Below are 27,989 nucleotides of genomic sequence, written 5' to 3'. Positions count from 1 at the left end.
TTATTGTATGGGGTAGGGGACCGGTTCTTCGAAATGAACTATTCAAAAGAACCGATTCGCGAGTCTGACTCTCTATCATCACAACACGTGTGACCAGTCCTTTAACGCTCATGCAGCCAATCAGACGAGCTCCTGCGTGTCATGTGATTATTTCAGGAAGAAACGCTGGCGCTGCAAGCAAGATATTTGAGAGTTGCATTATAGATAGCTGCAAATTCTGACAAGAAAAGTATTATTTTATTAAAAATATATTGAGTAATAAAAGAAGGGACATAGTTAAATGTCAAAAGAGTTGTGTTGTGCTCCCGACCAGGTAAACCATGTTGATGATTTTGCATATTTGCAAATCATTAATAATAAAATGTAGTCCACTTATCATGTATATTACTGTCTCCAGAACTCCAGTTTTCTTGAAGGAAATTAATTTATTTCGTGTGGGAGATATTCATTATATTCATGAAGTGAATATTTCCTTCATGAAAACTCCACCTGTAATCAACTACCAGGAATCAACTTATTCACTCATGCATGATACAGTATTAACACCAAACTCAATGCAGCGCTGTGCATGAACGATGATACTGGAGCTGACTTCCTGTTGCCATGGAGATTAGAGGAGTGTGTGGATGGAGGTGGAGTTGGTGTAGTGGAGGCCAGCAAGAATCAGGCTTTATCTGTGGGTGCTATTGTCACCTCCTTCAACTGGCCTTGGCAAACCTAAAGTGTGACGGACGGCAGCCTTTTGCAAGAGGTATAATGCTCATTTTGGATAGTTTGATTAATAGACTTCATGTATATGGATGGGAGGTGTGTATGGATACGTGGTGTACTCGTTCTTGCAGGTTGACCCAGAGATGGCAGACGGTCACCTGTCATATGTTCTAGGAGCGGTGGGCATGCCAGGTCTCACTGCTCTTTTAGGTGTGAGAGAGAAGGGTCATGTGACTCCAGGAACCCACCAGACGATGGTCATCAGTGGAGCAGCTGGAGCTTGTGGACGGATTGCTGGACAGGTAATATGTAAGTAAATATACAAAATTGTTCTGTTCTCTATGGGAAGATTAAGTTTTATATATAGTGCATACTAAAAGTCTCACTAGGTGCTTCTTGCATGAAACATTCTTTAAAAGTTTCAAATGTTTGGCTCTTTCCTTGTGATATATGCCATGTTGTTTTAACTTTGCTCTCTGTTGTTTAAGATCGGCAGATTGGGTGGCTGTGAGAGAGTCGTGGGCAGGCATGTACTGGCCATCGGGACTACCGGGAGATTCCCGGTGGGCCGCGGTCTGGTTGGGCCGGTGCGTTATGTATTGTTTTTAAATCATTATTAATCGTAAATATATTCGTAAGTATATTGTTGTATAGTCCAATTCCGGGCTTATGCGCCTCTCTCATAAAGCCGCATGAAGCTGATGCGAGCTGCGAGACTGACAGGTCTAAACCTGGGATGAGCACACGTGACGTGTTCACTGAGTATTGGCCAATCAGACTCAAGTTCTAGCCTTGAAAAGCGCCCGCTTTACAACAGCAGCGATGTAATGATGGTTCAAATGTTAAAGAATAAAATCTCGAAGCGTGGAGGGGCCGAGAAGTTTAGAGAGAGGAGAAAACGACAAGCACTTGAGGCAGATGCCACAAATGTGTCAAGATAAATGAATTATTTGCTGGAAGGCCGGCAAAAGACTTCAGTGAAGATGTCAGCAGGGCGATAGGCGCGGGAAGTGCAATGTATCTGGTTGCCATGACAACCTCACGCGCTGCTGCTGCGCTAGTCATAGTAAAACCGCTTTTAGGTGGTACATGGATTGTGACTTTGTACGTTTACTACAGAAATGATAAAATGTATTTAAAAGTTTGACCAACCATCCCGCGCCCACATCACACACAACACAAAACAACATACCCCACCCCTTTGGGCGGGCCTGACTGCTGAGGTGAGACAGACATTGAATGATACACGTAGGCTACTGCATTGTTTTGTTTCAAACAGTTATGATATTCCAGCTGTAATAGGCCACCTCACTGATTTATAAATGACATTTAAAATTCTCAGCTCTCAGTTTCTGTCCATTTTATTACGAAATTCAGATACCGTTTTGGCGCTAGAAAATGTGACGTGGACATCGCTTTAGCGCCTCAGTTCAATAAACCGTCATCTGTTACTTTTTGTTTAAAGATACAGTACAACTTACCGAAAGGTATATATGCCTCTTAAATAATATTGATCAATCAGTCAATAAAACAGCAGGAGAACAATTATGTCACAGAAAGTACATTTACCTCAAGAAAGCAATTTAAAGACCATAGCAGGTTAGTTGAGAAAAATAGCCATAGAAAGGAGTATTTTGCTAAACGTGCACTACATTACATATTTATTATATTTTCACTTGTGTCATTAAATAATTATTATAATGAAAACTGCATTATATTTAATTTAAACGAGTTATTTGAAACCTTTAATAATACCAGCTGATGCTCTGTCTCTGTATGTTTACAGCATTTATGTGAGATATACTCAATTTGTAATCAATTGAAAAACAAAAAAATCCCTTTAAGTGCCAGGCAGAAGCCTTAAACCTACCTTCGGTCTGTGTCATTAATGTGAACAAAAGACAAAGCTACAAGGATTTATATAAATATTCTACAAGAACCTATAAAAATATCACACACTACCCTATATCTATTTATATATATATATATGTGTGTGTGTGTGTGTGTTAAGTGAAGTATTTTACATTTGATTATGCAATATCTGTACCTGAAAACGGTGCTATTTATGATATTTTTTTCTTATTTTATTACTGACTGTTCACTTGTCTTCAGTAATGTTTGAACTTGGTTTTGATAGTAAATAAATTCTAATCAGTAATTTTACATGCAGATTAATGTATGTATGTTTACATGCATAGTGGGCCGGTCTGGATGAAGTCCAGGGCTGATTTTTTGTCCCAGTCCAGCCCTGGTCGTGGGTAAATGCCAGACCTTGGTAACAGAGCTGGGTTTTCCAGCAGGGATAAACTACAAAAAAGGAGATATCAGCTCAGCGCTGAGGGAGCACTGCCCCACAGGTATTGATGTATACTTTGACAATGTAGGTGGTCCAATCAGCGATGCTGTTATATCACAGGTACAGTATGTCCTGCATTCAGTTTTCATGTCAATTTCTTTGGGTCGTTTGTGTTAAAATAATACTCGCACTGTGCAGATGAATCCAGGTGGTCATGTGATCTTGTGCGGCCAAATATCACAGTACAATAAGGATCTTCCTTACCCTCCTCCTCTTAGTGTGGATACCCAAGAAACTTTGCGTCACAAAAACATCACAAGGTACAAGAAAATAGCTAGTAAAACCTACTTTGTTTATTGTATGTATGTGTATGTGTATGAATGATCATATTACCAACTTGTACGCACTACTATATGTTCACAGGGAGAGATTTGTTGTATTGAACTACATGGAGAAGCATGAAGAAGGTCTTATGCATCTCAGTCACTGGGTGAAGACCACAGTCATGTTTCTTCACATGAAGGACGCCACAAACTTTTTGGACATTGTATCTCTCCTTTTCATTTTACAGGTGTTGGAAACAGTTGTGAATGGTTTAGAAAACATGGGAGGTGAGAGTTTATTACTGTTATTATTTTCTCATGTGCCTACGTGTACTTTGCATACATATTGTATGAACCGTCTGTGTTTATATTAATAGATGTATGCAGTATGCATATTTCAGAGGCGTTCTGCTCCATGATGACTGGAGGCAACATAGGTAAACAAGTTGTCAAAATTTCAGACTGAGTCAAACGTCTGCATCAGGAGGTGGAGGTGGTGCAGTCATTATACATCTGAGCTGGTAACCGAAAGGTTACCAAAAAGGTCTCTCAAATAGACATTTGAAGTTTCTCCAGTGGGATGGTCCCTTTAAGTGTGCCGTAAGTCATTTTAGATAAAGGCATCAGCTAAATTGACCTAACATGTTTAAATAAAATGAAATTAAAATGAATTTAATAATGTTTGTGTTGCTCTGAAGTGTCAATTTTAAAATAAATTCAGTAATGTACAGATAGTACAAAGCACTGCTTGAGGTTTGACACTGAAAATGCACATAAATAGTTTGTTTATAAATGTTTTTGAAAGAATTCCCTTATGTTCACCAAGGCTGCATTTATTTGATCAAAAATACAGTAAAAACAGTGTGAAAAGCTGATTTTTCAGCATCATTACTCCAGTCTTCAGTGTCATATGATCCTTCAGAAATCATTCTAATATGCTGATTTGCTGCTCAAGAAACATTTCTTCTTACTATCAATGCTGAAAACATTTGTGCCGCTTAATTTTTTTCAGGATTCTTTGATGAATGAAATTTCAAATAACAGCATTTTTTGAAATGTAAATATTTTGGAACACTACTTTGTAAAATGTCTTCTCTGTCGCTTTTCATCAATTTAATGCATCCTTGCTGATTAAAAGTATTATTTAAAAATTAATAAATCTTACTAACCCCAAACTTTTAAACAGTAGTGGATGTGGCAGGTATCAAGATGGTGGCTAGTTTGAAAATGACTCTATTTGATTAGAAGTAAATTAATTGAAAAATATTTTAAGATATGCAAGTCTTCCCTTTCCATGAAAAAGAAACAATAAAAACAAAATACGTCACAATATGAAACCCCTTTACTTTGCTGTACATGAATACAGCCAGATAATTCAATTCCAATGCAAGATGATTCAGAGTTGCAGAAACATGACAAATATAAATTGAGATTGTTTCATGTGGAAAAACACAAACAACATTGTCAAATCCCAAGTAAATACGTATTAATATTTCACTGATTTTGTGCCTTCCATAAAACAAATGTGAACAGCACTTTCTGTCATGAGTGGAACTACAAAAGCCACGTGACCACAGAAACTGAGAATGCCCAGAAAACAGTGCAGAACAACTGGAAGGAATATACATTACAATATCAATGTGGATGAATACAATAAAATATTTATAGAAACCTAATCACATTAAGCAGATATTCCATCATCAAACATTCAAAGTCCTATTGGTTCACCACAAATCTAGATTAACAAACTGACTTAATGTAGAATCTTCTAAAAGTGTAAAAATGAAAGATAAACTAGAGCAGCCTATTGTTCAAGTCTTTACTTTCCTGAGAGACAACAGTGAGCTGAAGCAACAGAATGTTGTCACAGCTCTTTCCGTCACCTCTCAAGTGGATTATGAGGGCAAAAAAGACAGACTTCGATGACAACTCGGTTTCTTTATCCAAACTAGCTGATTTTCCCACAACATGGCCATTGTCCTTAGCTTGTTTGTGCGGTCTGCAACTGTGCAAAACTATAAAAGAGCTGCTTCACAGCGTTTCTCTAATAAACTTGTTAACTGAATTCTGCACATCTGATTGTTTCCATGTGTTTGGTGTTCTATTCTATACACTACATTGGGATTTTCCCTTTAGCAGTCCAAAATGTCTGGCTTTAGTTAAGTGGCTATTATTAAGTGTATTAACTATTAACCATAGAGCAACAAAAATGTTCTACATTCATGCTCTTCTGTATAAATATAGTGGTTTCATCCATTGAGATTAGAGTCTTTTGGAATATGTATTTCAATAAGTATAATCAGTTTACAGAGTAAATTGTTGTTCAAAATCAAGTTCTTACACTGTAGGACAAAGGATAAATCTTACAGCAGGGCAGGGAAGAGGCCAACTTTGTGTTCCATACCAAAACGTATTACACAGCTCTTTGAAATACTTAAAGGGTTAGTTTACTCTAGTTTAAATACTATATAAGTCATCAGTTGCTCGGCCTCATGTCGTTCCAAACCCGTTAGACATTCATTCATCTTTGAAACACAAATAAAGATTTCGGTCCCTTCGTTGAAAGTTCATTCCAAAAAAATGAACGAAAAAAAAACCAGATGACCTAAACTCCTACAGGTTTGGAAGTACACAAGGGTGAGTAACTGATGACAGAATTTTCAATTTTGGGTGAACTATCCCTTTAATTCTCAACTTGACTGCTAAACTATACAATTTAACATTGTCCAAGGCAATTTCATGTCAATATGTTAATTAGTGGTTTAATAAGTGGAATAAGTGATCTGGTCATTATAGCTCTGATCATCTAATCCAGGGGTGTCAAATTCAGCACTGTCCTGCAGCGTTTAGGTCCAACTCTAATTTAACACACCTGAGCCAAAGTAATCAGGGTCTTCAGAGACTCACTAGAAATGTCCGGGCAACTCTGCAAGATATTGGCCCTTCAAAAGCAAGATTGGACACCCCTGGTCTAATCTGAATGACTGAGCAGTGTACCATTACGCTCACATACACATTTCAAATCTATGTGTTGCTTGGTGACATGCAAAGCTTGATGCTTTGGCATCTTTTGGAACTATTTTCATAGGTGGAGAAAATAACGAAATAACATATAGTTGTCGATAATGACCAGCTTCATCCCTTAAATTATCCTTTACATTTTATACCTCGTTTACAGGTGTAAGCAAATTTGGTGATATCATCCTCTCTTCACATGCATAGTTCATATGCATTAAAACAATGCGCAGTTTATCAAAGTAACAGGTATGCTAACTGTAACTACACACATCTGGACTTCAACACTGCTTGGGTTCACAACAGTGAGAACTGACTATAAAAACTACCAACGTGTCTTTGTGTCAAAGGAGAATCAGAATCAGGTTTGCAATGGCTCCGTCATCCACATGTGATGCTATCATTGCTTCATATTTACTAAAGACTATTTTTTCTATTTCTAACGCATCATGGGAACGATTGGCAATTCGGTGACTGTGAAGACAGTGGTGAAAGGAGGGAGGAACTTGGCACAAAATAATGTCCGTCACAATGATACAGGTGAAGGCCTGTCACAACTGCAAGTTGGTTTTGCTGCCAGTGGAGAAACTAGGAGGCGTTCCCCACCATGCCCTGTACACCAACAGCAGGCCCATGAGCAGAGCCCAAGTACGTACGGGAGACAGGAAGAAAGCCAGCGCCCCAAAGGTCTCCAGCAGGAAGTAGCAAGAATAGGCCTGCCAGATCATGAGGACCAGCATGCCTATGTGCATCGCCAGGGTCCTCCAGTTGCTGCCCGGCCGGCAGAAATGCGAGCGGAAGCTGGTGCCGCGACACCTGTGGTGAAGACTCCAGCAGAGGTAATAAGTGAGAGGCATATTGAAGAAGAGCACCTGTGGATGACAGACGGAATGTTATGACTCAACCATTACGATCAGTATGATCTGCACCTAGATCTGGAATTACCTGTATGACTCCCACGACATAGGTCAGACTTCCTTCGACGAAATGCCCATCCACAAACACGCCAAAAGCAAAGCAGGCTCCATTGTGTCCATCAATGACTTCCCCAATGAACCATGGACCTGAAAAACCAGTAGACTTAAAGCACTGTTCCCTTCTTCACAGTAATTGCAAGGACATGTTACGTGTTCATCCTGACACATTTTTCATTGCGCCCTTGAGCAAACCAAGTAAGGCTACACAATTATGCTCATCATTTCCCTTGATACTGTAATTATGATTATTAATTTCAGGTTGCTTCTTTTTAAGTGTCACAACAAAAATGACACCTAAAAAACATGTGGATCTGACTGTGTAAAGGGATATTTTAGACCACCCACCACCCACCCACCACCATTTACTTACCCTCATGTCTTTCCAAACCTGTATGACTTTCATTATTCTGTGGAACACAGAACAAAATATTCTGAAGAAAAATGCCTTTGTGTTTTTTATACACCAAAAATCAAAAATCAACAATTAAATAAACTCACTTACATTCAATGAACAAACAAAAATATTTTTAAATATCTATGTGTTCCACAGAAGAAATAACTGTAATATGTTCAAGTTTAGAACAACATGAGGATGAGTACATTTTCAGCTATATTTTCATTTTTGGGTGAATGATCCCTTGACACCTGTTTTGTTCGGGTCCAAAATGACCCATATAGAGTTACATGTAACTTCAGACTCTACTATTGTTTTTTTTGCATGGAAATTGGTATATGTTTATCTAGATATTGTCTTAGGCTTATCAAACACATTTTGATTAATTTTAACTTTAAAAACAAACTAGCTAAAAAAATAAAAATAAAAGTTGAAAATTGAAATATTTAGCTGCGACAACAGTTGACCTATATTGAATGCTGTAATAGTCACTTTCACAATTTTATAAGATTTTTATTTTTGGTTTATCATTTTATTAGATTACTGACAGCCCTAAGTACAAGGGTTGGTTATGGGGCATTTATAAAATCTAAGAGGCAATTATCTATAATAAAATAATTATGTGATTATCACTCATTCTCTCTTCTGAATGGTCAGATGGAAAAAATTACACTCTTTTCTGTATAAAAAAAGATCACAGGTCTTCTGCAATGGTAGTTTAAATCATTATGTTCCATCAGTTTGTGAAACTGTTTAAGTGGTGTCAGGCGGTGACTTACCTAATGCTGTACACAGGTTGAACAGCAGCAGAGAGTAGAAGAACACGTTGCTCTTACTGACAAGATGCAGGGACATCCACGCTTGAGAAGACAGTCCTGATGAATTATAAGAGTTTAAAGTGTCAAGTATCATTTATGCTTTCGAACTATAAAGACCATTTATATTCAGTTATAATGACGGACAAGATTTGTTATAAATTAATACAACAGAAATACCTCTTGTTGAAGATACAGGCATAAATCTGAAGAGCACAAGCCCTGCAAGGTTTAGTAATACTATCACCACAAAGGCAATCCGTGCCTGTGGGAACACACACACACACACACATAATATTAATTAACATTAAACTATTAACAATAAACTTTTTATCATTTACTTTTGTGGTAAACGTGTTTTATGTAGAGATTTTATTGTTGTACTCTTGTCCTAGACCCAGACTTTCAATCTTAATCTATGAAAATCCACTATATTAATATGAATACGTTTAAAGCTATGATAATGAATTTTTCGCCATCACACGATGACTTGGTTTCATTTTCGTACCAGTATGTAGTGGTCTGTGAGGAGGATGAAGGACTGCATGAAGCCGAAGCTGGGAGCGAGGTCTTCCTCCAGTGTGAACTGCTGCTCTCGCACTTTTGAGCGACCTGCCGAGTCCTGGGACAGGGAGACAGAGAAGAGGTGAGAAAAGCTCACACTGTGCCATTTTCTTAAAATAACACTACAACCATTTCTATATCTATATATAGTTTTCTGAGAGGTTTTAAGCATGTTGTTTTTCTGTGTTTTCTGGTTGGTTGCTCAAGTCCACCTCTATAATATTCTAGTATTCTATAACATTACTCTTACAAAGTCTACAAGACCTTTGCCCAATTTATCATCCAAAAGGCAGAATTTGTTTGTCCAATTGTTAAGAAAAGCAAATTTAAGGAACGAGTGACGAGTGATGTTCAAATCACCTACCTCCACTTTAACTCTGATAGTGTGCAGTCCAGTAGCATACAGCATTGGATCCCATTGCAGCACGTATAAAGGACCCCCTGCGCTAAATGCTTTCCCCAGTGAAACTCCATCCACACTCACATGCACAGCTGCGATTGGAGATTCAGAGAAAGCCAGGAGCCTACAGAACCGACACACGGCACATTCAGCAATAAGTGCAACTCCAAAATATGACATTCTCGGTAGGACAGAACAAGTCAAGCATGCAAGAAATTAAAATGAAAGTGAGGTTTGGATGAGAGACGATCATTTTTCATAAGTCAACGTCTGAGTGCTTGAAGGTTCAAGAGGACACACACAGAGACACCTGATGTGCGTTGAACTGCCGATACGACCCAGAGGCTCCACTCCTGGGTGCAGGTACTGGGCATCTTTGGGATTGGTGATCAACACAGCTGGCCAGTCTTCAAAAGTCACGTCAGTGAAACTAAGCAGGTCATGGTCGAAAGCCAATATCCTATACCTGAGCCCAGGAAAAAATGCATGTCACCACTTTTTTATAAGAGTTAGGGCACAATGATATGAGTTCCTTGTATATGCTAACACAGTCAGCTATATTTACATCATGCAGCATTCCCTTAAACATGGGCCTTGTTCTTTCTAAACTTACCTGCGGTTTACCATCCAGTCTCCCAGCTCTAACTCCAGTGTGCCTCCTTGATGTCGACTGTGCAGTACCGGCATGAAGCCTCCTAGTGTATGTAGGTGCCCACACAAATACGCCACGGCTGTACTGTAAAAAATGACAAACAATCGAGAAAATTCAAGATTCAGCAGAATATGACCAATATGACATTATGAGATGAGAATCTGCAATCTAGTGCCTCTTGTTAGCTTCTTAACATTATTCATCACAAGTGTTTAATATGAACGGCGCTGAACATGACATTATTAATACAGCATATTCCCAGACATTGACCGTCAGCACTTGAGTGCCAAATGTCTTAGTTATTATAGTTATTGGCGGTCAGTGGGGGAAAAAAATCTAATTGGTTGTCAGTGTTGCTGCAAGATTTTTCCAAACCTCATGAGCTCTCGGATTCCCGGGAAGGGGGAGATGACTGTAGATGTGGTATAATGTCCAAACCAGATGGACTTGTTACTGCTCAGACTCTCCTCTCTAAAGGTGGCCAACATGTCCATCTGAGTCTATGGGGAACATTCACATTTCAGCCCAAGAGAAAAGTTGTCATCACATTTACATAAGCAAAGCTAAAATTAACAGATCTCTTTACCTGATTGATAATCCCAAAGAAGTTATAGAGCCGTTTGGGTCCAGGGGTCAGAGTGGCATCGGCACAAATGAACGAGTAGTTCCCAAAAGGAGTTCTGTGTATGTAGTGGAAGGATCCAACTTTCTGATTGGCAGAGTATTTCCTAAGTATTCAGTAATGGAGATAGAGACAATCTTTTTTTTTCCCCTTGGAAAAATAAGCACCAAAATATTCTTTCCAATAAGACCATTAAACATGCATTAAAAAAGCTCAATATCTGAACCTTCTTTATAGCCATTATGTTCTGCATCTGTAATATTTGTACAGACCTGTAATAATTGTTCACGCTCTCCAGTGAAATAATATTAAAGGCATCTGAGGAGACAAGAAGACAATTTCAGTCAAGATTTCCTGGAAACGGAAGAAGCGCGGGGACAAAATAACTGATAACAGAGCTCTTATTACATATCTGGCAGCTTACGCAATGTAACACCAGTTACACGACCTGTGGGGAAATGGAATAATGGGAATAGAGGAAAAATGATATGTGAGCTATGCGAGTTCATTAGAGATGTTCATTAGCCTCCACCAAAGTCAATGCAGTCTTCATAGCTAAATATTAATATACTTATATGAAACACAGCTGCTGCACACTTTACACAGAGAGTTATGTATATTTAATCTGTTTATATTAAATCTCATTAGTCCAAATCCTTCTCCATTTAATTGTATTTTAAACATCAAATGTGTTTTGGTTGGCTGTGATTCTGTTGTGCTGCAAAGCATTTAGTTTTAGTGTCACTGGAAACTTAACCCGGTTGATGGTAAAAAGAGGCTTAAAGAGATATATGCCAGTAGAGCTATGGCAAAATATAATTCTTACAGTATAATGACTTAAATTTCAGTCTGTTTCTCAAGCAAAGCTATCATATGGCTTCTGAAGACTTGGAATGTAGTGCATGTGTCCTTTTGATGGGAAATTTATAAAGGTTTACAGTCTGAATCAGCAACCAATGGAAAAGAGCAGCATGAACATTCATCTAAATGTCTCCTTATGTATTTGACACAAAAAAAATCTTATAGATTTGCAGTGAGGTGTATCTGAGCATCAGATGAATAACTTATATTAAAAATGTAAAAAAAAAAAAATACTAAATTACTACTATATTATTATAAATGCAACTAAATTACTAAAAATGAAATAAGAATAATTTAACCCTAAATAGAAATATTAAAAAACTAATAAAGTTGAATGCACAGAACAAAATTATTTAAAGTTTGGAAATAATATGAAAATATAAAAATAAAAGCTAATTCAAAATATAATAGTATATAAATAATACATGACAGAAATTTCATTTTTGGGTGAATCATCCCTTTAAATCAAGATAGGAAACTGGAGGAGTAATGATAAACAGCCTCATGATTGCAGAGATGTTATTAATCTACTGAAGTTTGTTTTTGTGTCACAACAAGCCTGCAATATCCTGTTTAATAGAGCAGGGCTTCATTTCGAATCATTAGTGTGACATAAGAGTGTCCAGCTGTCTTCACTCAGTCTCCTTTAATTGTTTTATTGCCAACAGACACTGGGACAAAGACAAACAATTATTTGTCCCTGAACAACAGTGACGTGCAAAGAGGCAACTTAATTCTGGCCTTCATTTAGATCTCCCATCCAAACCTTCAGGCGCTTTTAAAAATGATTTCTGGATGCAACTGACATTAGAAAACAAAAGCTGTTGTGTGTCATTTTTGTGAATTTAAAATTGCAATATGCAACTTTATTTAAGATCCATTTATTAAGTGTGTAAACACTTTATCATTCAAGCCTGACACAGTAACACTGGCTCAACCAATGATCTGATTTTGGGGCGGGACTATCTGTTTCACTGACCAGTGGCAGACAAGCAAGAGTCTTCAACACAATTTCATTTTCATATTTTGATGAATTGGTGGATAATTCATATGATCTCATTCTTATGTTTTTGTATGATCTGCTTATGCATCCGTTTATGCTTAGAGGGGGGTTTTCATGCTTACTTTTTTCTAAACGTCGTATATTTTTGTATGATTCACATCATGCAAATTCATACAAAATCATTTTTCCTGTCAGATCGGATCGGGGACTCGGGGTATTTGGGTAAACCTTTTTGACAACTCCATCTCTCCCAAAAATCATCCAAAAAATAAAATAATAATAAATCACCATGGTTTCCCCGAATGTCAATCCATTTTGTTCGTTCCTGCACTCGTGATCTTTTAAGGACGTTGTGGTAGGCCTGCCACTCCACTTCATGTTGAAGAGAGTGCCTTTTACTCTCAGTCTTGGCATCTGTTAAGTCTCCTGTTAAATAAAGTAAAAATGTGGGTTTATGTTGTGTGCATGTATAAAATCTAATTTGACTGTTTATACAGTAAGAAATGTATGGCAGCTCACCTGTGGCCAGCACTAGTTCGGGTTTTATCACATCAATGGTGTCTCTACAGAACCTTTCGAAGTCTGGAATGCGCTTCGGATCGTGGAAACGACTGATATGGATGTCGGAAACCTGCACAGAACAATGCACAGCATGTTCAGAAATCAGCTAATAGTGGGGTTTCATGCAGGCCTGTGTGTAGTTAACAGTGAGTGTTGGAAACCTCACACATAAAACTTGCCTATTTATAGAACAAGTGTCACTGGCATATTAGAGGAGTCAGTACACAGCTGAAGGTTTCCTGTTTTACCAACCAAACTATGACACTAGGGCTTTACGCACACTGTAAATTTATCTGAATGTTTGCACAGACATTCGATGAATTAAAGAAAAAAAATATATTATTAAATACATATAATTAATGTGAAATTATAAATATATACATGTATAATTTTTATTACAAATAATTGGTGTGTAGTTAAAATAATAAATAAAAAAATAATTCAGATGTTTTACAAATTGTGAAAATCTACATCATTATCCATCAAAGAAATGTTTTAAATCATAGTTTCATCATAATATACATGGTACAGTATGGTGTTGGGGAGGGTTAAGCACACACACATTAATTAAGCCTTCCATTTGAAAACTGTTATAAAAATAGCTATTTCATGTGTCTTTATGGGTAAAATCAGATTCATATTTGAAGAACCAATTATGAACTTTCCTCTTTGGCCTTTCCACATGTTAGACAGCTTTACAGTTTTTTTTTTTTTTTTAACAACAGAATAATACATATTCTAAAATGTGACCCTGGACCACAAAACCAGTCTTAAGCTGCTGGGGGATATTTGTAGCAATAGCCAAAAATACACTGTATGGGTCAAAATTTTATGCCAAAAATCATTAGGATATTAAATAAAGATCATGTTCCATGAAGATATTTAGTAAATTTCCTACCGTAAATGTATTAAAACTTAATTCTTGATTTAGTAATATGCATTGCTAAGAACTTCATCTGGACAACTTTAAAGGTGAATTTCTCAATATTTAGATTTTTTTTTTTGGACCCTTAGATTCCAGATTTTCAAATAGTTGTATCTCAGCCAAATATTGTCCTATCTGAATAAACCAGACATCAATGGAAAGCTTATTTATTCAGAAGATGTATAAATCTGAGGGGAAGTCGTGGCCTAATGGTTAGAGAGTCGGACTTGCAATCCAAGGGTTGTGAGTTTGAGTCTCGGGCCGGAAGAAATTGTAGGTGGGGGAAGTGAATGTGCAGCGCTCTCTCCACCCTCAATACCACGACTGAGGTGCCCTTGAGCAAGGCACCGAACCCCCAACTGCATAAATGGCTGCCCACTGCTCCGGGTGTGTGTGTGTTCACTGCTGTGTGTGTGCACTTTGGATATATAAAAAAGCAGAGCACGAATTCTGAGTATGGGTCACCATCCTTGGCTGTATGTCACGTCACTTTCACTTTCATCTCAATTTTGAAAAATTTACACTTAAGACTGGTTTTGTGGTCCAGGGTCACACATAATATATATATATATATATATATATATATATATATATATATATATATATATATATATATATATATATATATAAATTGTGAAATGCCTTTTGCCAAAGTTGAGTGTCCCAGCATTCTTTAAAAAAAAAAAAAAAAAAAAAAAATATATATATATATATATATATATATATTTACTCAAGTTGTGTTATTTTTAATTATTGTGATATTCTTGATAACACTAGACTAATCAGTAAGTATGTGATATGTGTCCTCAAGTAAAACCATATAATTTACTGAGTATTAATGGTTACATTCAACACAGCTAAACCAAATACATTGGATGTTAATGTCTCGTCGTGAACATAACCATATAATTTACTGAGTATTAATGGTTACATTCAACACAGCTAAACCAAATACATTGGATGTCAAGTTAGAGGTTAGAATTTTCCGGCCTTTTCCTGCTTAAAAGTTTCACACAATAACCATCTTTACTGCACGAAGCATAAATTATTATGGCAGAAAACAAAATAAAAGCCATCACGCAATCAATCACATGATCAGTTCATTGATAGACTAATGAGTCTGACTGATGACCGCTGCATACCTGCACAAACCAAAATATATTGTCCAGCTGGCCGCTGGGACTCGGTGGGCCAGTCTTTCTGGACTGATGTAATCTTTGCTTCGGGTGCCAGGCGCTGTCATAGCTGTCAAAGAGCCAGGAAGTGAAGCACGCGAGCAGCAGCCCCACAATCACCAGAGCCGCGAACAGCCGGAGCATCCTGCCGAAATCACACTGCCTCCACCGAGATCCCGGACGAGCCGCCGCCGCTCAGGCGCTTGTCCTCTTCATGCTGCAGGATTCAGACAGCCTCACATCCTCGGGCTCTCGCTGCAGCGAACGCCAGGCACGGCCGCAATGGACGAACAAACCATTGCGTTGTAATCGCCAACATCATCCATCAGATACTTCCGGGTGGCACATCCTGTCCGCAGAAAAAAAAACTGATGGAGGGGAATAGGGACCGAAGGGGGCGGAGCTATGCTGTTCTTCTCGGTCCGGAAGTTACCGCTATGAAAAATAATACATATTATAATATTAATCCATTGAAATTATATGAACTATTTCATTACTACAGTATTTTGATTATTGTAGGAGACACTGCTTCGTTAGTAAATTACATTAATCTCTGTTTGCAAGAACTATACTGCAGGTGGTGCAACTCTTTCCTAAATCAATCCACTTTTTCTCTTTTCACATGAATATTATAATAATTTTGCATACATTAAATAATGTTGTTGCTAAAATCAACCAGTGGATGCTTTAAAATAATGTAGAAATAACATACAATTGCAAATAAAATGTTATTGTTAACAAACAACTGTAAAATAAATAAATGAATAAATCGTTTTCCTTAATATTGATGAATATTTGATGAAAAACTTGCATTGAAAGCTAACTGAAAACAAGGTGAAATACAAACTACAAAAAAACGACAAAAAAAAAACCACTTAGCTAAACAGAAATAAATTAAATTATTTTTTTTAAATGATAATAATATAAAAGATAAAGCACAAATCAAAATGACTAAAACTTATACTAAAATTAAAATATAAAAATAAAAGCTAATTTAAAATAATAATAAATACTATAATAGTATATAATACTTAAATAACACTGGTCCATAAATGTATTTATTTGGTATGCATCAATGTAATAAGAGGGATAATGTAGTCAACTGGTAATTTTTAAAAAAAGAAACACTTGCTCCAAAGTTGAGTTCTTAATTTAATTAGCAAATGTATTTATTTGACTCAGCCACCGAGCGTCCCCTGTAGGAGATCAGGTTTTCTCTTTAGAAGAAATGCCAGTATCAACATCATTGACCTTTCCACTCATTTAGTTTATCGATTGCTACAATCAGGCTCAAAATTAAATGTTCTCATACTGTTTTCTGCAGTAGTATTCAAGTTACTATAAAGATGCTGTAGTTTACTTTAATATAATTGAACTGAGCTTCCACCTTTGTCTTTATAAAATGTTTGTTTTAAACACATTTTTGGGTACAGTAGGTAGTTCTCAGATTATGACCCTGTTTGGTAAGTTTCATAACAGTTCTGCATGTCTACATGCTTATAACATCAGAGAGAAGCACACATTACTTCAACTGTGCCATCTGTAAAGGCCAAACACAATCAATAAAAACACCATAATCACAGAAGACTTGAGCATTTCATTTAATTCATCGACATGAACTATTTATGTAAGGCAATGTTATTATGTCCAGCGAGACAGATTGAGCATAAGTACTGAATCTCACTGAAATGAAAACAGTTATTTTACAGACAAGTGCTTTTGGACTATACCCTAGAAAACATGGAGTATTAGGTTTTGATTTTGACACCTTTGAATGTGCCTGATGTCTGTGCCTGTACAGTTTATACACAAACATTAGAAACCGGTTTCACCTAAAGAGTTCATTAATATACAAAAACAACTCAAAAACTAAATTGTTTAATTCAGTAAAAGGCTATCGCCTGGGCAAAGTCTACCAAGTCATGCACATGGCACCTTGCGGGGAAAAGTGATATTTCATATTGTAATGTATTATGTCCGTTGTAAGGAACAAAAAGGCCCTTCACATTCTGTACTCTTGCTTTAAGTGCACAATCGTGATTGCTTGTTTTTCACATAAATCCACTTAGAAGTAGTAACAGCTAAAGTCACTTGTGAAATTTCTTGCTTGGATCCTTGGCGTGATCGAGCAGCAGCTGACAAGGTGTAAACTGGTTCCCAAAGACCTCCTCAAACTTTCTCATCTTCTCCACAAGTTTGTCTGCACCAAAGCTGTCCACGAACCTGAAGGGTCCTGCAATTAGATAATTAACACAATGATGGGAATGAATGCATATTATCCTTAAAGGGATACTCCACCCCAAAATGAAAATTTTGTCATTAATCACTTACCCCCATGTCGTTCCAAACCCATAAAAGCTTAATTCGTCTTTGGAACACAATTTAAGATATTTTGGATGAAAACTGGGAGGCCTGTGACTGTCCCATAGACTGCCAAATAAATAACAGTGTCAAGGTCCATAAAAGGTATGGAAGTCGTCGTCAGAATACTCCATCTGACATCAGACGTGCAATCTGGGTTATATGAAGCAACGGGAACACTTTTTGTAAGCGAAGAAAACAAAAATAACAACTTTATTCAATAATTCCTTTGTCAACGGTCTCCTCTGTGTCTCTCCATATCACTGTATGCTGCGTATGCTCTTCTGTGACAGTTGACAAAGGAATTGTTGAATAAAGTCATTATTTTTGTTTTCTTAGCATACAAAAAGTATTCTATCCTCATAACAACACTACTGAATAACCAATAACAGAATATGGACTATTCTGACGATGCTTTTCATACTTTCCTGGACCTTGACAGTGTAATTTATTTGGCAGTCTATGGGACAGTCACAGGCCTCCAGGTTTTCATCCAAAATATCATAAATTGTGTTCCGAAGACGAATGAAGCTTTTACGGGTTTGGAACGACATGGGGGTAAGTGATTAATGACAAAATTTTCATTTTGGGGTGGAGTATCCCTTTAAACTATAAAAGGAAATTAGAATTTAAAATTTAAAGAGAAAAGTCTAAATGTAAATCCAGACTTGGATTCTCACCTCCAAGGCAGGGTGGAAAGCCGAGTCCAAACACCGCCCCAATGTCACCCTCCACTGGACTGGCAAGGATTCCTTCTTGCAAACACAGAACAGCCTCATTCACAAATCGGGACACCAACCTGTACTGGATATCGGAGTCTGAAGATCTGGGTGGAGAGAGAAGCAATTTTTTTTTTATGAAAAATTATGCATTATCCGATTACAAAAAAATAACACTGCATTTGTCCTGATTTTTTTTTAAATTTTTTTATGAATTGAACCCTGTAGAGTCTGAACAACTTACACTGCAGCGTTTGGCGTCAGCTTGTATGATTCCAAAATCTCCAGAGCTTCTGTGTTCACATCTCTGCGTTTAAGTCCTGGCTGGTAGATGTAGCAGCCCTTGCCTGATTTCCGGCCTAAAAGTGAATTGAGATGAAATAATTCACAACAATTATAATGAACATGTTAAGCCCACTAAAGAATAGAACCTAAAGGGGTATTTAACTCCTGACAAGATTGGATGCGGTGCTACATGACTAGAGAAAACAGAGAAAAGGGCTGTGGCAAAAACACGGTAGGAAAACTTCAACGCCCATAATGCACTGGGTTTGAGCCGACTATCCATGAGCAGGGATACAAAAATGCAATCTGTACTTTTCGCACAAGCCCTGGAGCTGTCAAAAAGAGAGTTTCGCGGACGAATCAACAAGTATATCCTGGTGCAGGTAACAGAGTAAGATTACACATTGTTCATTTACATTGTAACAATTCAAAGCTGGTTGAAAATCATTGTGCAGATGAAAACGACCATAAGGTACAGACTTACAGTCTTTACAACAGAATGCTCTGTATAAAGGTTCAAGATCACATGTGAGTTTCAACACTGTTTTACGGAGTTTTTGTCTACTGAAAGACTTTTAGAAAGATATCTTGTCAGCTGAACAATCGGTGTGTTGTTCAGTACAAACCATTGAACATGCTGTACTTCTATCCCTCACAGCCTTGTTTTCATTCCTGTCAAAATTAAATATGACACTACACTGACAAAGGTTTATACTTTGGTTTTCAGACGTCCCTTAGGTTACACGTCCACAACATAAATTTCATCATCAGCATAGTATGGGCAAACAGCGCATGCACAGCCAGATTTTTCTAAATGTGTTTATTCTAAGGTGACCATTGAAATCTTAGTTATCATTATTAGAATGAATAATTATTATATAACCCTAAATATTTTTAATACAATTCACCAAAAACCACAGTATGAAAAATAGTAAATAGTAACCATTGCACATAGCAACAGATCAAAGTAGTTATTATATTATAATAAGAATTATGACTTTGACAAATTATGACAAAAATGCATTACAAAAATAAAACAAATGAATATGAGAAGATATTAGACTGTATTTAACAAATATTTTTCTAATATTTTCACATTTTCTAATTTAATATTGTTTTTACAAACTGTAAATATACTGTTTCCATCTTTTTTGTTATTTTATGGTTGTGCTTTTGGAAATTGATTTTTGGAGATTGAGCTTGTATTCGCACTCTCTATCAAACTCTATATACTTTGAAAGGCTATGCATTAATCTGTACACACACGCTAAAGCATTCACGTCAAAACTGAAGTATACTTTGGGCTTAGGCTAAAGAATGTACCTTTAAATCCTTTCTCCACCATGGTCTTCAAAACCTCAACATTTCCCCCTCCAAATCTGGAGCCGAAGGCCTTGCCGAGGTCTTCAGCTACATGAGCTGCGACATCAATGCCCACTTCATCAGCCAGGGTTGCAGCACCCACAGGGAAGCCAAAGCCTGTGGTCAGGCCATCCAGCTTCTTGGGGTCAACACCTTCCTATATGTAGAAAATACAATGATCTGCATATCAGGCATGTTACATTCAAGAATGTCTTCATAACCTGTTTTTATGTATGTAACACTTTTAAAACATATGAGAATAAATGAATAATTCAGAAAGAAATTCACAAACCTGCAATACACGCACTGCCTCAGCCAACATGGGAGCTAAACATCTGGTGGTGTAGAAACCTGGTCCATCCTGAAGACAAACATTACAATTTGTTATTCTAAAACATTTGAATGGATTACAGATCTGTAAAAATGTGTATTCTGGATTGAGGGAAGAATATGGGACACATCACCCCAACGACGATGATGACTTTGCCTTGCTTCAAGCCGACCGCCACCGCTGAGGCTGTTGTGTCCTTGGAGGTTTTATCAGTGGTGATGATCTCCAGCAGCTGCATCTTGTCGACTGGAGAAAAGTAGTGCATTCCAATGACCTGAAACAAAACGGTTTCAAGTCGTTCAAGATCATCTCAAACTCTCCCACATGGTGGTCAAGAGCTCAAGTTTCTAACCTTTTCAGGTCGCTTGCTGACAGCTGCAATATCTTTGATTGGTAAAGCAGATGTGTTGGTAGCAAATATACAATGTGGAGGGATCACCTACAATGACAAAATATGGTATCATTAAAAATGCTGTATTTAAGAGAACTTGACATTTTATTTTTTTTGATATTAACTTACTGCTTCAACTTCTTTTAGGACTTTGTGTTTGATACTCAGGTCCTCAAAAACAGCTTCAATGATCATGTCAGCTTTATTAAAGCCATTGTAGTCAAGCTGTCCTGTCAGGTTGGACAGAAAACTGTCCCTTTCGAATGATGTTATGCTCTTCTTCTTAGTCTTGTCATTTAGCCTGAAAATAAAAAAAGAATTAAAAAGAAAAATCAAACAGAAAAAAAGAAAATGGAAAAAAAAAAAAAAGTTCCTCTCCCACCATCAAAGCAGCTTTAACTTAGCTTAAAGGAATAGTTCACACAAAAATAAAAATTCAACCCATAAGACTTTGATTAATCTTCGAAACACAAATTAATATATTGAGAGATTTCTGTCCCTCTATTGAAGGTCCAGGTAACCAAAACTTAGACGATCCAAAACCATCCATATGAATTGAGCACAAAAGACACAATCACTTTATATCATGAACAGATTTAATTTAGGCTTTTATTCACATAAAAATGCTTTCATTGCTGTTTTTTTAACACACAGATATTATAATTTGTTTCGAAGATTAACCAAAATCCTACATGCTTGGAATGAGGGTGAGTAAATGATGACAATTTATATTTCTGGATGACCTTCTCCTTTAAAAGGTTTGATCTAGTTCAATGTTAAATTCATTAGTTCAGTATACTTAATACTCACCCTTTATAGACTTGCTGCTCTCCACGACTGAGTCCCTCCAGTGTAGTGTCCTTCAGAATGGTGTGAAAGCCTTTATCTACAGACACTTGTGCAATGCCAGCCCCCATCAGCCCTGCTCCCAAGATAGCAAGTGTTCTACAAACAGAAAAACATGAAAAATTCATTACTATTTTACAAGCAATAATCGCAAATCATTAAGTAGCTGCATTATAAATTAAAGGTGCTGTATGTAGGATTGACACCGAGTGGTCGAACTAGGAATTGCAGTCCAAATTCAAAATATTGGAGAGGGTTTTTTCACCCGGCACCCCCTCCTCAGACTTGACGCACACGCAGGTTGCCAGATTGACGACACAAACAGGAACGAGTGCACTTGATGATGAATGAAATGAAATGCGCTGTTTTTTCCACCAACTGGCAACCCGGGTGCCGAAATACAATTGGGTAAACTGGCAGTGGGCAGGTTTCACAAACAGACTGTAGCATTGTTTTTCAGATAAACAAGTATGTTAGCTTAGCATGTTTCTTAAATATCTGCAAACATACTATGGTATTTTTATGCTTTAGTAGAGTCAAAATGTTACATACAGCACCTTTAATTCATGCAGTAACTGTCAATTTACCTCATAAATTTACATATGATAACAGAGTAAGAAATACATACTTTGCATCCTTTTCAGGGGTTCTGAATCGATTCTTTTTGCATGTGACCTGACCATGATAAAGGCCAATAAGTGCTTTAGACTCAGGGGTCATGGCTAACTTGCCAAAATGCTGAAATGGAGATTAAGAGGGCGTATTAAATTTTAATACTACACACATAACATTGTCTTTCATTTAAACCAAAGCCTGCATTAACTAAATGTTAATTCAACATGCTTTCAGTTGCAAAGTTCAAAATCCTCCTGCAAAAAACACACCAGATTAAAAACGCGGATGAGGATTTGAGGAGTCAAATGAGAGATGTGTAATCAAGTGGAATAATTCATGGGATATTGTTCATTAAATCTTTACTGATAATAAAGATTAAACACTTTCGCAGCACCTGTGACTCAGCCAGGTAACCTGCAGTCGGACCCTGCTCTACACCAGCCTTCACACACTGAAAGAGAAAACAAGCAGAACATAAAAATATTCCTACCATGGTTTATGATAACACATCACACTGAGCACAGAATAACAAATATCATACTTCAATTATTTTCAGTGGCGCAGGGTACAGTCCCTTGGTCTGCTTCATGACTTTGTTCTGAACTGTATTGTAGATCTGCTGTCTCACAAACGGGTAACTCATGACATAGTCTTGAATTTCTGCAAGAAAATAACTGGATATATGAATTTCAGTGATAAAACTGAATTATGGTGTATAAAGGCAACAATTTTAATCTTGCATATCTTAATCTCAACTACGCAGAAGCCTAAATAACTAGTAGTTTCAAAATGATTTTAGACACATAATTGAGTAGTAATTCGACACTTACTCTGCATCAAGCCCTTTTCTTTGGTGAGTGGGATTTGCTTTTTAGCAAGTCCTCTTGCAGCCTCCACAGCTACTTCCTCCAAGTATTCAATGGTCCTCTCCTCTGGACTCTTCAATCCAGGCCCTGATTTATTTCATTTATTTATTTGAAAGAAATTAATAGTTTCATTAAGTAAGGATGTAATATATTGATCAAAAGTGACAGGAAAGACTTTCAATTATATACATAAAAATCTACTTCAAATAAATGCTGTTCTTTTGAGTTTTCTATTCATCAAACAAACCTGAAAAAAATATAGTCTTAAACATTAAACATAATAATATTTCTTGGGCATGAAATCAGCATATTAGAATGATTTCTGAAGGATCTTGTGACACTGAAAACTTTATTTTAACTATGTTACTGTTTTACGTATATACACAACTGCAATACGTAGAAACTGCTTTACCAAGAGTATCCACCAGCTGGTGAACCAATCCCATTTTCTTGGCTTTATCTGGACGGATGCTCCTTCCTGTTAGTATCATATCGAAGGCACTGGGAAGTCCAAGCTACATAAAATAAAGGTGTAAAAACAACCAGATTTGAGTTGTGAGGAATCAGTCAAGAGAATCATTCCTAAAGGTACTGGCGGCAATGTGGGCCATATTACAGACCATTTTGGGCAGTCTCTGTGTTCCTCCAGCTCCAGGCAGAAGGCCGAGCATGACCTCAGGACAGCCCAGAACCGTCTTCTTACTCTTGGTGGCTATTCTGTACTGACAGGAAATGGCAAACTACAAAAACATAAAACACAACATCAACACTGGATTTTCTGTAGAACTAAATCTCATTATTTGCTTCTCAGTTCTCTAATGTATTGTTGGTATAACTCATATCCAGAATATTTCTAAAAATTAGGTCTGAAATTTGACTGTAATACTGTGCTCACGCTGTGGGAGAAGAAAATTACTACAAATAAGTACGAATCCAGTACCTCTAAGCCTCCACCAAGGCATGATCCATTAATGGCAGCGACAATAGGCTTAGGAGACTTCTCAACCTTCTCAAACATCCTCTGGCCCTCTTGAGAAAGGCCAGTGACCTCCTCTGCGGTCGTACAGGCCTGAATCATGCTAAACACATGGTACAGTGAAAAACAAAAAAAACAAATAAATTATAAATAAACAGGCAAGATATCAGCAAGCAAAAAACGATAATGATCACCAACATATTATGAATCCTGATACTAACTTAAGGTCTGCCCCTGCAATGAAGCTGCCAGGTTTGGATGAGATGAGAACAACGCTCTGGACAGCATTGTTTCCCCAAATCTCATCCATAACTTCTGTCATCTCCCTTTGCATTTGAGTAGACAGTGTGTTGACCTAGACACCACAAAAACACATTATGACACATTATGATATCATTTGAATGCATAAATGCATGGTTTTGAGGAGACAATTACCCGTGAATTGGGGTCATTCATACGGACCACAGCTACATCTCCCTTGATCTCATAGTTCACGTGTGTACGAGCTGAGGAAATATTGAAAAGACGTGAAAATGAACAAAATAATAAAATAATTGTGATTATAAAAAACACAAAATAAATGTTATACCTTATTTAAAAATTTGTGTTATTGAGGGTGTGTGTGTGTGTATATATATGTATACACACACATTTATAATTTCTATTTATAAATGTTATACCATATATAAATATTTTTTGTTGTGCATATTCATGTGTGCATACAGTATATATATGGATCAAAGACGAAAAGGCATCAAAACTATAAGAGTTTTTTCATACATTAGAGTGTCTTGTTTATTTTACCATTTCTGAGCAAAAAATAATGACTTATACATTTTTATCATGACTAAAAGAAAAAATGTCATTTAGTGTAACAATAATTTGTACACCAAAAGGAATCTTGTCACGCATATTTAGAACAAGACTCATTAGATGGCATTAAAATACTCACAGTTCAGCCCTAAAATATTAACTGACAATATAACTCTTTATCAATCTTTGCCACTATCCTTCAAACCACTAGGTATGTATTTGTCAGCAAGAAGTTTATATATATAATATAATTCAGTGCAATCCCTCATTTTAATAATAATAATAAGTATGTTGTATGTTGACGATTATTATTTTAACCATATTTTGAATTTTTTTTTTTACAAAATTTATTTGAAACATTAAAGTAGACACATTATTTGCATTTAATATTTAACATTCATTGCATGTATATAAAAGCACTTTTATAAATGACATTTGATACGGTCCCCAAAACAGGACATCTCCTCTTTGATCCATAAATATATATATATATATATATATATATATATATAATATATATAAATATATAATAAATAAATATATATATATATATATATATATATATACAAACACACACACACACACTCCTTTTATTTTATATATAATATATAATGATTTTACCCATTATACAAGCAGCAACTCTAAATGTCCTTCTGGTGATACCTTTATTGGACAAAAAAAAAAAAGTTAATAGTGACGAATATGTGAAGGTAAAATCATGGAAGGGTCTCAGAAGACATAATAGCTGATATAAAAGACCCTTAACTAGTGAGGGTCATGCCAGGATAAGTTGTGGATAAGCCAGTGATGAGAAACTACACACAGAAGTACATAGACAGGCCTATAGAGGACATTACTCCAGCAGTCACAGATGAACTTTAAACCAGTTTCCGCTGAACCTACACTACAACCACACTGATCATGCCTACACCTCCCAATGATGCTGGAAACATTGTGAACTGAATACAAAGAGTCTCTCTGTAAACAAATCTGCCTTATTAGTCAAAATTTAACAATAATTATTATATTTATTAGTAGCAATCATCCAACCAACCCCGATTAAACTAGTTTTCAATGGCAGAGGGAACAATTCTGCAGTTAGCGAATATTAAAAACGTTTATACATATTTATAAATGTATATTTATTCATTGTGTCATGCATTAACAGATAGTGGGCAGTATTAGCAATCTGAATGGGAACAGCATGCCAGTGCGCTAACTATAACTTACTGTCAATAAAACGGCGTTTATAAACGCTGTCGTTTCGTTGCACACACCGTAACGTTATTGCAATGTACGTTAACATGAACCATAAACAGTCACAAACATTCATCGCTAGACCTTGAGTTAATTAGCAGCTGAGCTAAGCTACTTACAGTGCAGCATGACTGAAGTGACTCTCCAAAGTGGTTTATTTACGCAAGTGTCAAAGCGAAGTACAATAAGGATGTAGAGGATTTCAAGAAAAATTGAAAAAAGAATTGTGGATGTGTGAAGTACCTGGAAACAGAGTATATCGTCTGGTTGTGAGTCTGGAGAGGGAACCGAGGGCTCGTACGCCGGCCATGTTTGGAGGTCAATGTGTGCAGGCGGAAGACTGGAGGAGGAGGAAACATTCACTATACTGCCAGAGACCAAGCCACCTAATGTGAATATATATATCACTGATGTGTCATATAATTGATAATTTTTTTTTATGTTTTCAACTCCCTTTAGTCTTTTAAAAATAAACAAATAAAAAAATAAATAGGTCTAAATGAAAAATAAAATCCTGTATTTTCAATGCTGTCAGACTTTTGGACCTCTGTATGTTGTGTTGTTTTTCATTTAAACCTAAAAAATAAATAAAAATTAAAATAGTTTTAAAAATGATTAGTACTTATAATAATTACTTAAATTAAATATTTCTATAAGAACAAGAGGTAAGGCAAATGGAGGAATATAATTTATATATATATATATATATATAAATATAATTTATATAGATATATATATAATATATATATATATATATATCATTAAAGCAAAACAGGGACATACTAATACACTGTGAACTTTTTACTCAGTTAGTTATGCTGAAAATATAACTGCATCGAACTGAACAAAAGTGACAGAGTTTATATATCTACATACATATGCCATATTGTGCGTGTGGTTTATGATCGTTTAATGCATATGTAATTTTAGTATCATTAAGATATTAGTTTTTATTAGCATTTTGATTTTGATTTTTATCTGTTATATTTTCATTTTCTGTTATATTTTTTAATTTTGTTGTGTGTTTTTGTCATTTTTATAAGTAATTGTTATGTCTTTTTTATTTCAGTTTTAGTTATTTAATTATATAAATTTAAACAAAATGAAAATAAAAAAATCTTGACTTGGCCACTTGCTGAAAAAAACCTTAATTTTTGTTGTATTTGTTGTGTATTTTATTTGAGTTAACGTTTATTTTATTTTTTTCAAGCAAATGTTTTTTATGGATTTAGTTAGCTTTAGTCAACTATAATAATCCTGATACATGCATTCAACTGCAATCGCTTGAAAGCATGCAATGTAATGTTTATCCACAAGATGGCAAACACGCAATAAAAATATCTCTGTAAAACAAAGTCTATGGTATGGCAGGCCATTAATAATTGCACTGTTATTTACTCCACCTATTGTTTGTACAGTCTGGATTTATTTCCCCCACTTGTCTTTATTGTCACTTTGCTATATTTCTATGGCTGTAAATGTTTCTTAAAGGGATAGTTCACCCCAAATGAAAACTCATAGTTTTCTTCCCCTTGAAGCCATTCTATATGTGCGGCCCATGAATTTCTTTGACACAAACAAAGATTTTTAGTAAAATTTTTGGCTCTGTAGGTCCATACTGTGCAAGTCAATAGTTTCCAAAATTTGTAGTTTCATATAAAAGCGCCATAAAAGTAATCCATATGATTCCTGTGATTTAATAAATGCATTCTTTCTTTCTTTCTTTTCTTTTAAACGCCATACCAGCTTCTAAGGCTATATTCATGGCAAGAATAAAGTGCAGTCAATCAAAGGAAGACTAGAAAAGATGTTTAACATTTATTTCCTCTAGAAAGCTTAGGACCATGCTCGGATTCCCTTGATTAAAAATTTT

The 27,989-nt window shown here is 36.2% G+C and overlaps 3 protein-coding genes across 3 annotated transcripts; 1 reads left to right on the top strand and 2 right to left on the bottom strand.

Moving 5' to 3' along the window:
• The first annotated feature begins 33 nt into the window (after window positions 1-33).
• On the top strand, window positions 34-4,228 carry LOC109047765 (prostaglandin reductase 2-like). Its single transcript, XM_042774298.1, has 8 exons — window positions 34-313; window positions 561-751; window positions 843-1,013; window positions 1,200-1,226; window positions 2,963-3,127; window positions 3,206-3,327; window positions 3,431-3,618; window positions 3,708-4,228. The coding sequence occupies exons 3-8, from the start codon at window positions 855-857 to the stop codon at window positions 3,794-3,796; spliced, it is 750 nt and encodes a 249-aa protein (XP_042630232.1). The 5' UTR covers window positions 34-313; window positions 561-751; window positions 843-854; the 3' UTR covers window positions 3,797-4,228.
• A 426-nt stretch (window positions 4,229-4,654) lies between these two features.
• On the bottom strand, window positions 4,655-15,909 carry LOC109061367 (transmembrane protein 62-like). The gene is made up of 14 exons (XM_019078481.2): window positions 15,262-15,909; window positions 13,153-13,264; window positions 12,922-13,059; window positions 11,042-11,087; window positions 10,734-10,875; window positions 10,523-10,647; window positions 10,109-10,231; window positions 9,806-9,961; window positions 9,460-9,619; window positions 9,040-9,153; window positions 8,712-8,796; window positions 8,496-8,591; window positions 7,291-7,409; window positions 4,655-7,217 (listed from the first exon to the last, which is right to left on the bottom strand). Exons 1-14 carry the CDS (start codon window positions 15,436-15,438, stop codon window positions 6,897-6,899), a joined length of 1,914 nt encoding a protein of 637 aa, XP_018934026.2. The 5' UTR covers window positions 15,439-15,909; the 3' UTR covers window positions 4,655-6,896.
• A 962-nt stretch (window positions 15,910-16,871) lies between these two features.
• LOC109061329 (trifunctional enzyme subunit alpha, mitochondrial-like) lies at window positions 16,872-26,498 on the bottom strand. The gene is made up of 20 exons (XM_042774291.1): window positions 26,360-26,498; window positions 25,481-25,522; window positions 24,482-24,552; window positions 24,268-24,401; window positions 24,011-24,149; window positions 23,691-23,810; window positions 23,483-23,585; window positions 23,035-23,157; window positions 22,746-22,864; window positions 22,599-22,655; window positions 22,218-22,327; window positions 21,554-21,688; window positions 20,873-21,044; window positions 20,705-20,791; window positions 20,486-20,626; window positions 20,314-20,382; window positions 19,983-20,178; window positions 18,619-18,733; window positions 18,336-18,481; window positions 16,872-17,527 (listed from the first exon to the last, which is right to left on the bottom strand). Exons 1-20 carry the CDS (start codon window positions 26,424-26,426, stop codon window positions 17,382-17,384), a joined length of 2,292 nt encoding a protein of 763 aa, XP_042630225.1. The 5' UTR covers window positions 26,427-26,498; the 3' UTR covers window positions 16,872-17,381.
• Between the last annotated feature and the right edge of the window lie 1,491 nt (window positions 26,499-27,989).

The sequence above is a fragment of the Cyprinus carpio genome, chromosome A17 (assembly GCF_018340385.1).
Source record: "Cyprinus carpio isolate SPL01 chromosome A17, ASM1834038v1, whole genome shotgun sequence".
In the NCBI taxonomy this organism is placed as follows: domain Eukaryota; kingdom Metazoa; phylum Chordata; class Actinopteri; order Cypriniformes; family Cyprinidae; genus Cyprinus; species Cyprinus carpio.
The sequence above is the reverse complement of the archived record's forward strand: the minus strand, read 5'-3'. Positions and strand labels throughout refer to the sequence as shown.

What these genes read in the sequence shown, in the direction of transcription:
- LOC109047765 (XM_042774298.1), top strand. Translation starts at nt 855, where the DNA reads ATGGCAGACGGTCACCTGTCATATGTTCTAGGAGCGGTGGGCATGCCA. An exon ending in GTGGACGGATTGCTGGACAG is followed by an intron (nt 1,014 to 1,199) that starts GTAATATGTAAG and finishes CTGTTGTTTAAG; the next exon opens with ATCGGCAGATTGGGTGGCTG. An exon ending in GATTGGGTGGCTGTGAGAGA is followed by an intron (nt 1,227 to 2,962) that starts GTCGTGGGCAGG and finishes AGTCCAGCCCTG; the next exon opens with GTCGTGGGTAAATGCCAGAC.
- LOC109061329 (XM_042774291.1), bottom strand. Translation starts at nt 26,426, where the DNA reads ATGGCCGGCGTACGAGCCCTCGGTTCCCTCTCCAGACTCACAACCAGA. An exon ending in CACAGAGACTGCCCAAAATG is followed by an intron (nt 23,586 to 23,690) that starts GTCTGTAATATG and finishes TATTTTATGTAG; the next exon opens with CTTGGACTTCCCAGTGCCTT. An exon ending in TCAGCAAGCGACCTGAAAAG is followed by an intron (nt 20,627 to 20,704) that starts GTTAGAAACTTG and finishes GTTTTGTTTCAG; the next exon opens with GTCATTGGAATGCACTACTT.
- LOC109061367 (XM_019078481.2), bottom strand. Translation starts at nt 15,438, where the DNA reads ATGCTCCGGCTGTTCGCGGCTCTGGTGATTGTGGGGCTGCTGCTCGCG. An exon ending in GGAATCCGAGAGCTCATGAG is followed by an intron (nt 10,232 to 10,522) that starts GTTTGGAAAAAT and finishes CATTTTTTACAG; the next exon opens with TACAGCCGTGGCGTATTTGT. An exon ending in GCCTGTATCTTCAACAAGAG is followed by an intron (nt 8,592 to 8,711) that starts GTATTTCTGTTG and finishes ATAATTCATCAG; the next exon opens with GACTGTCTTCTCAAGCGTGG.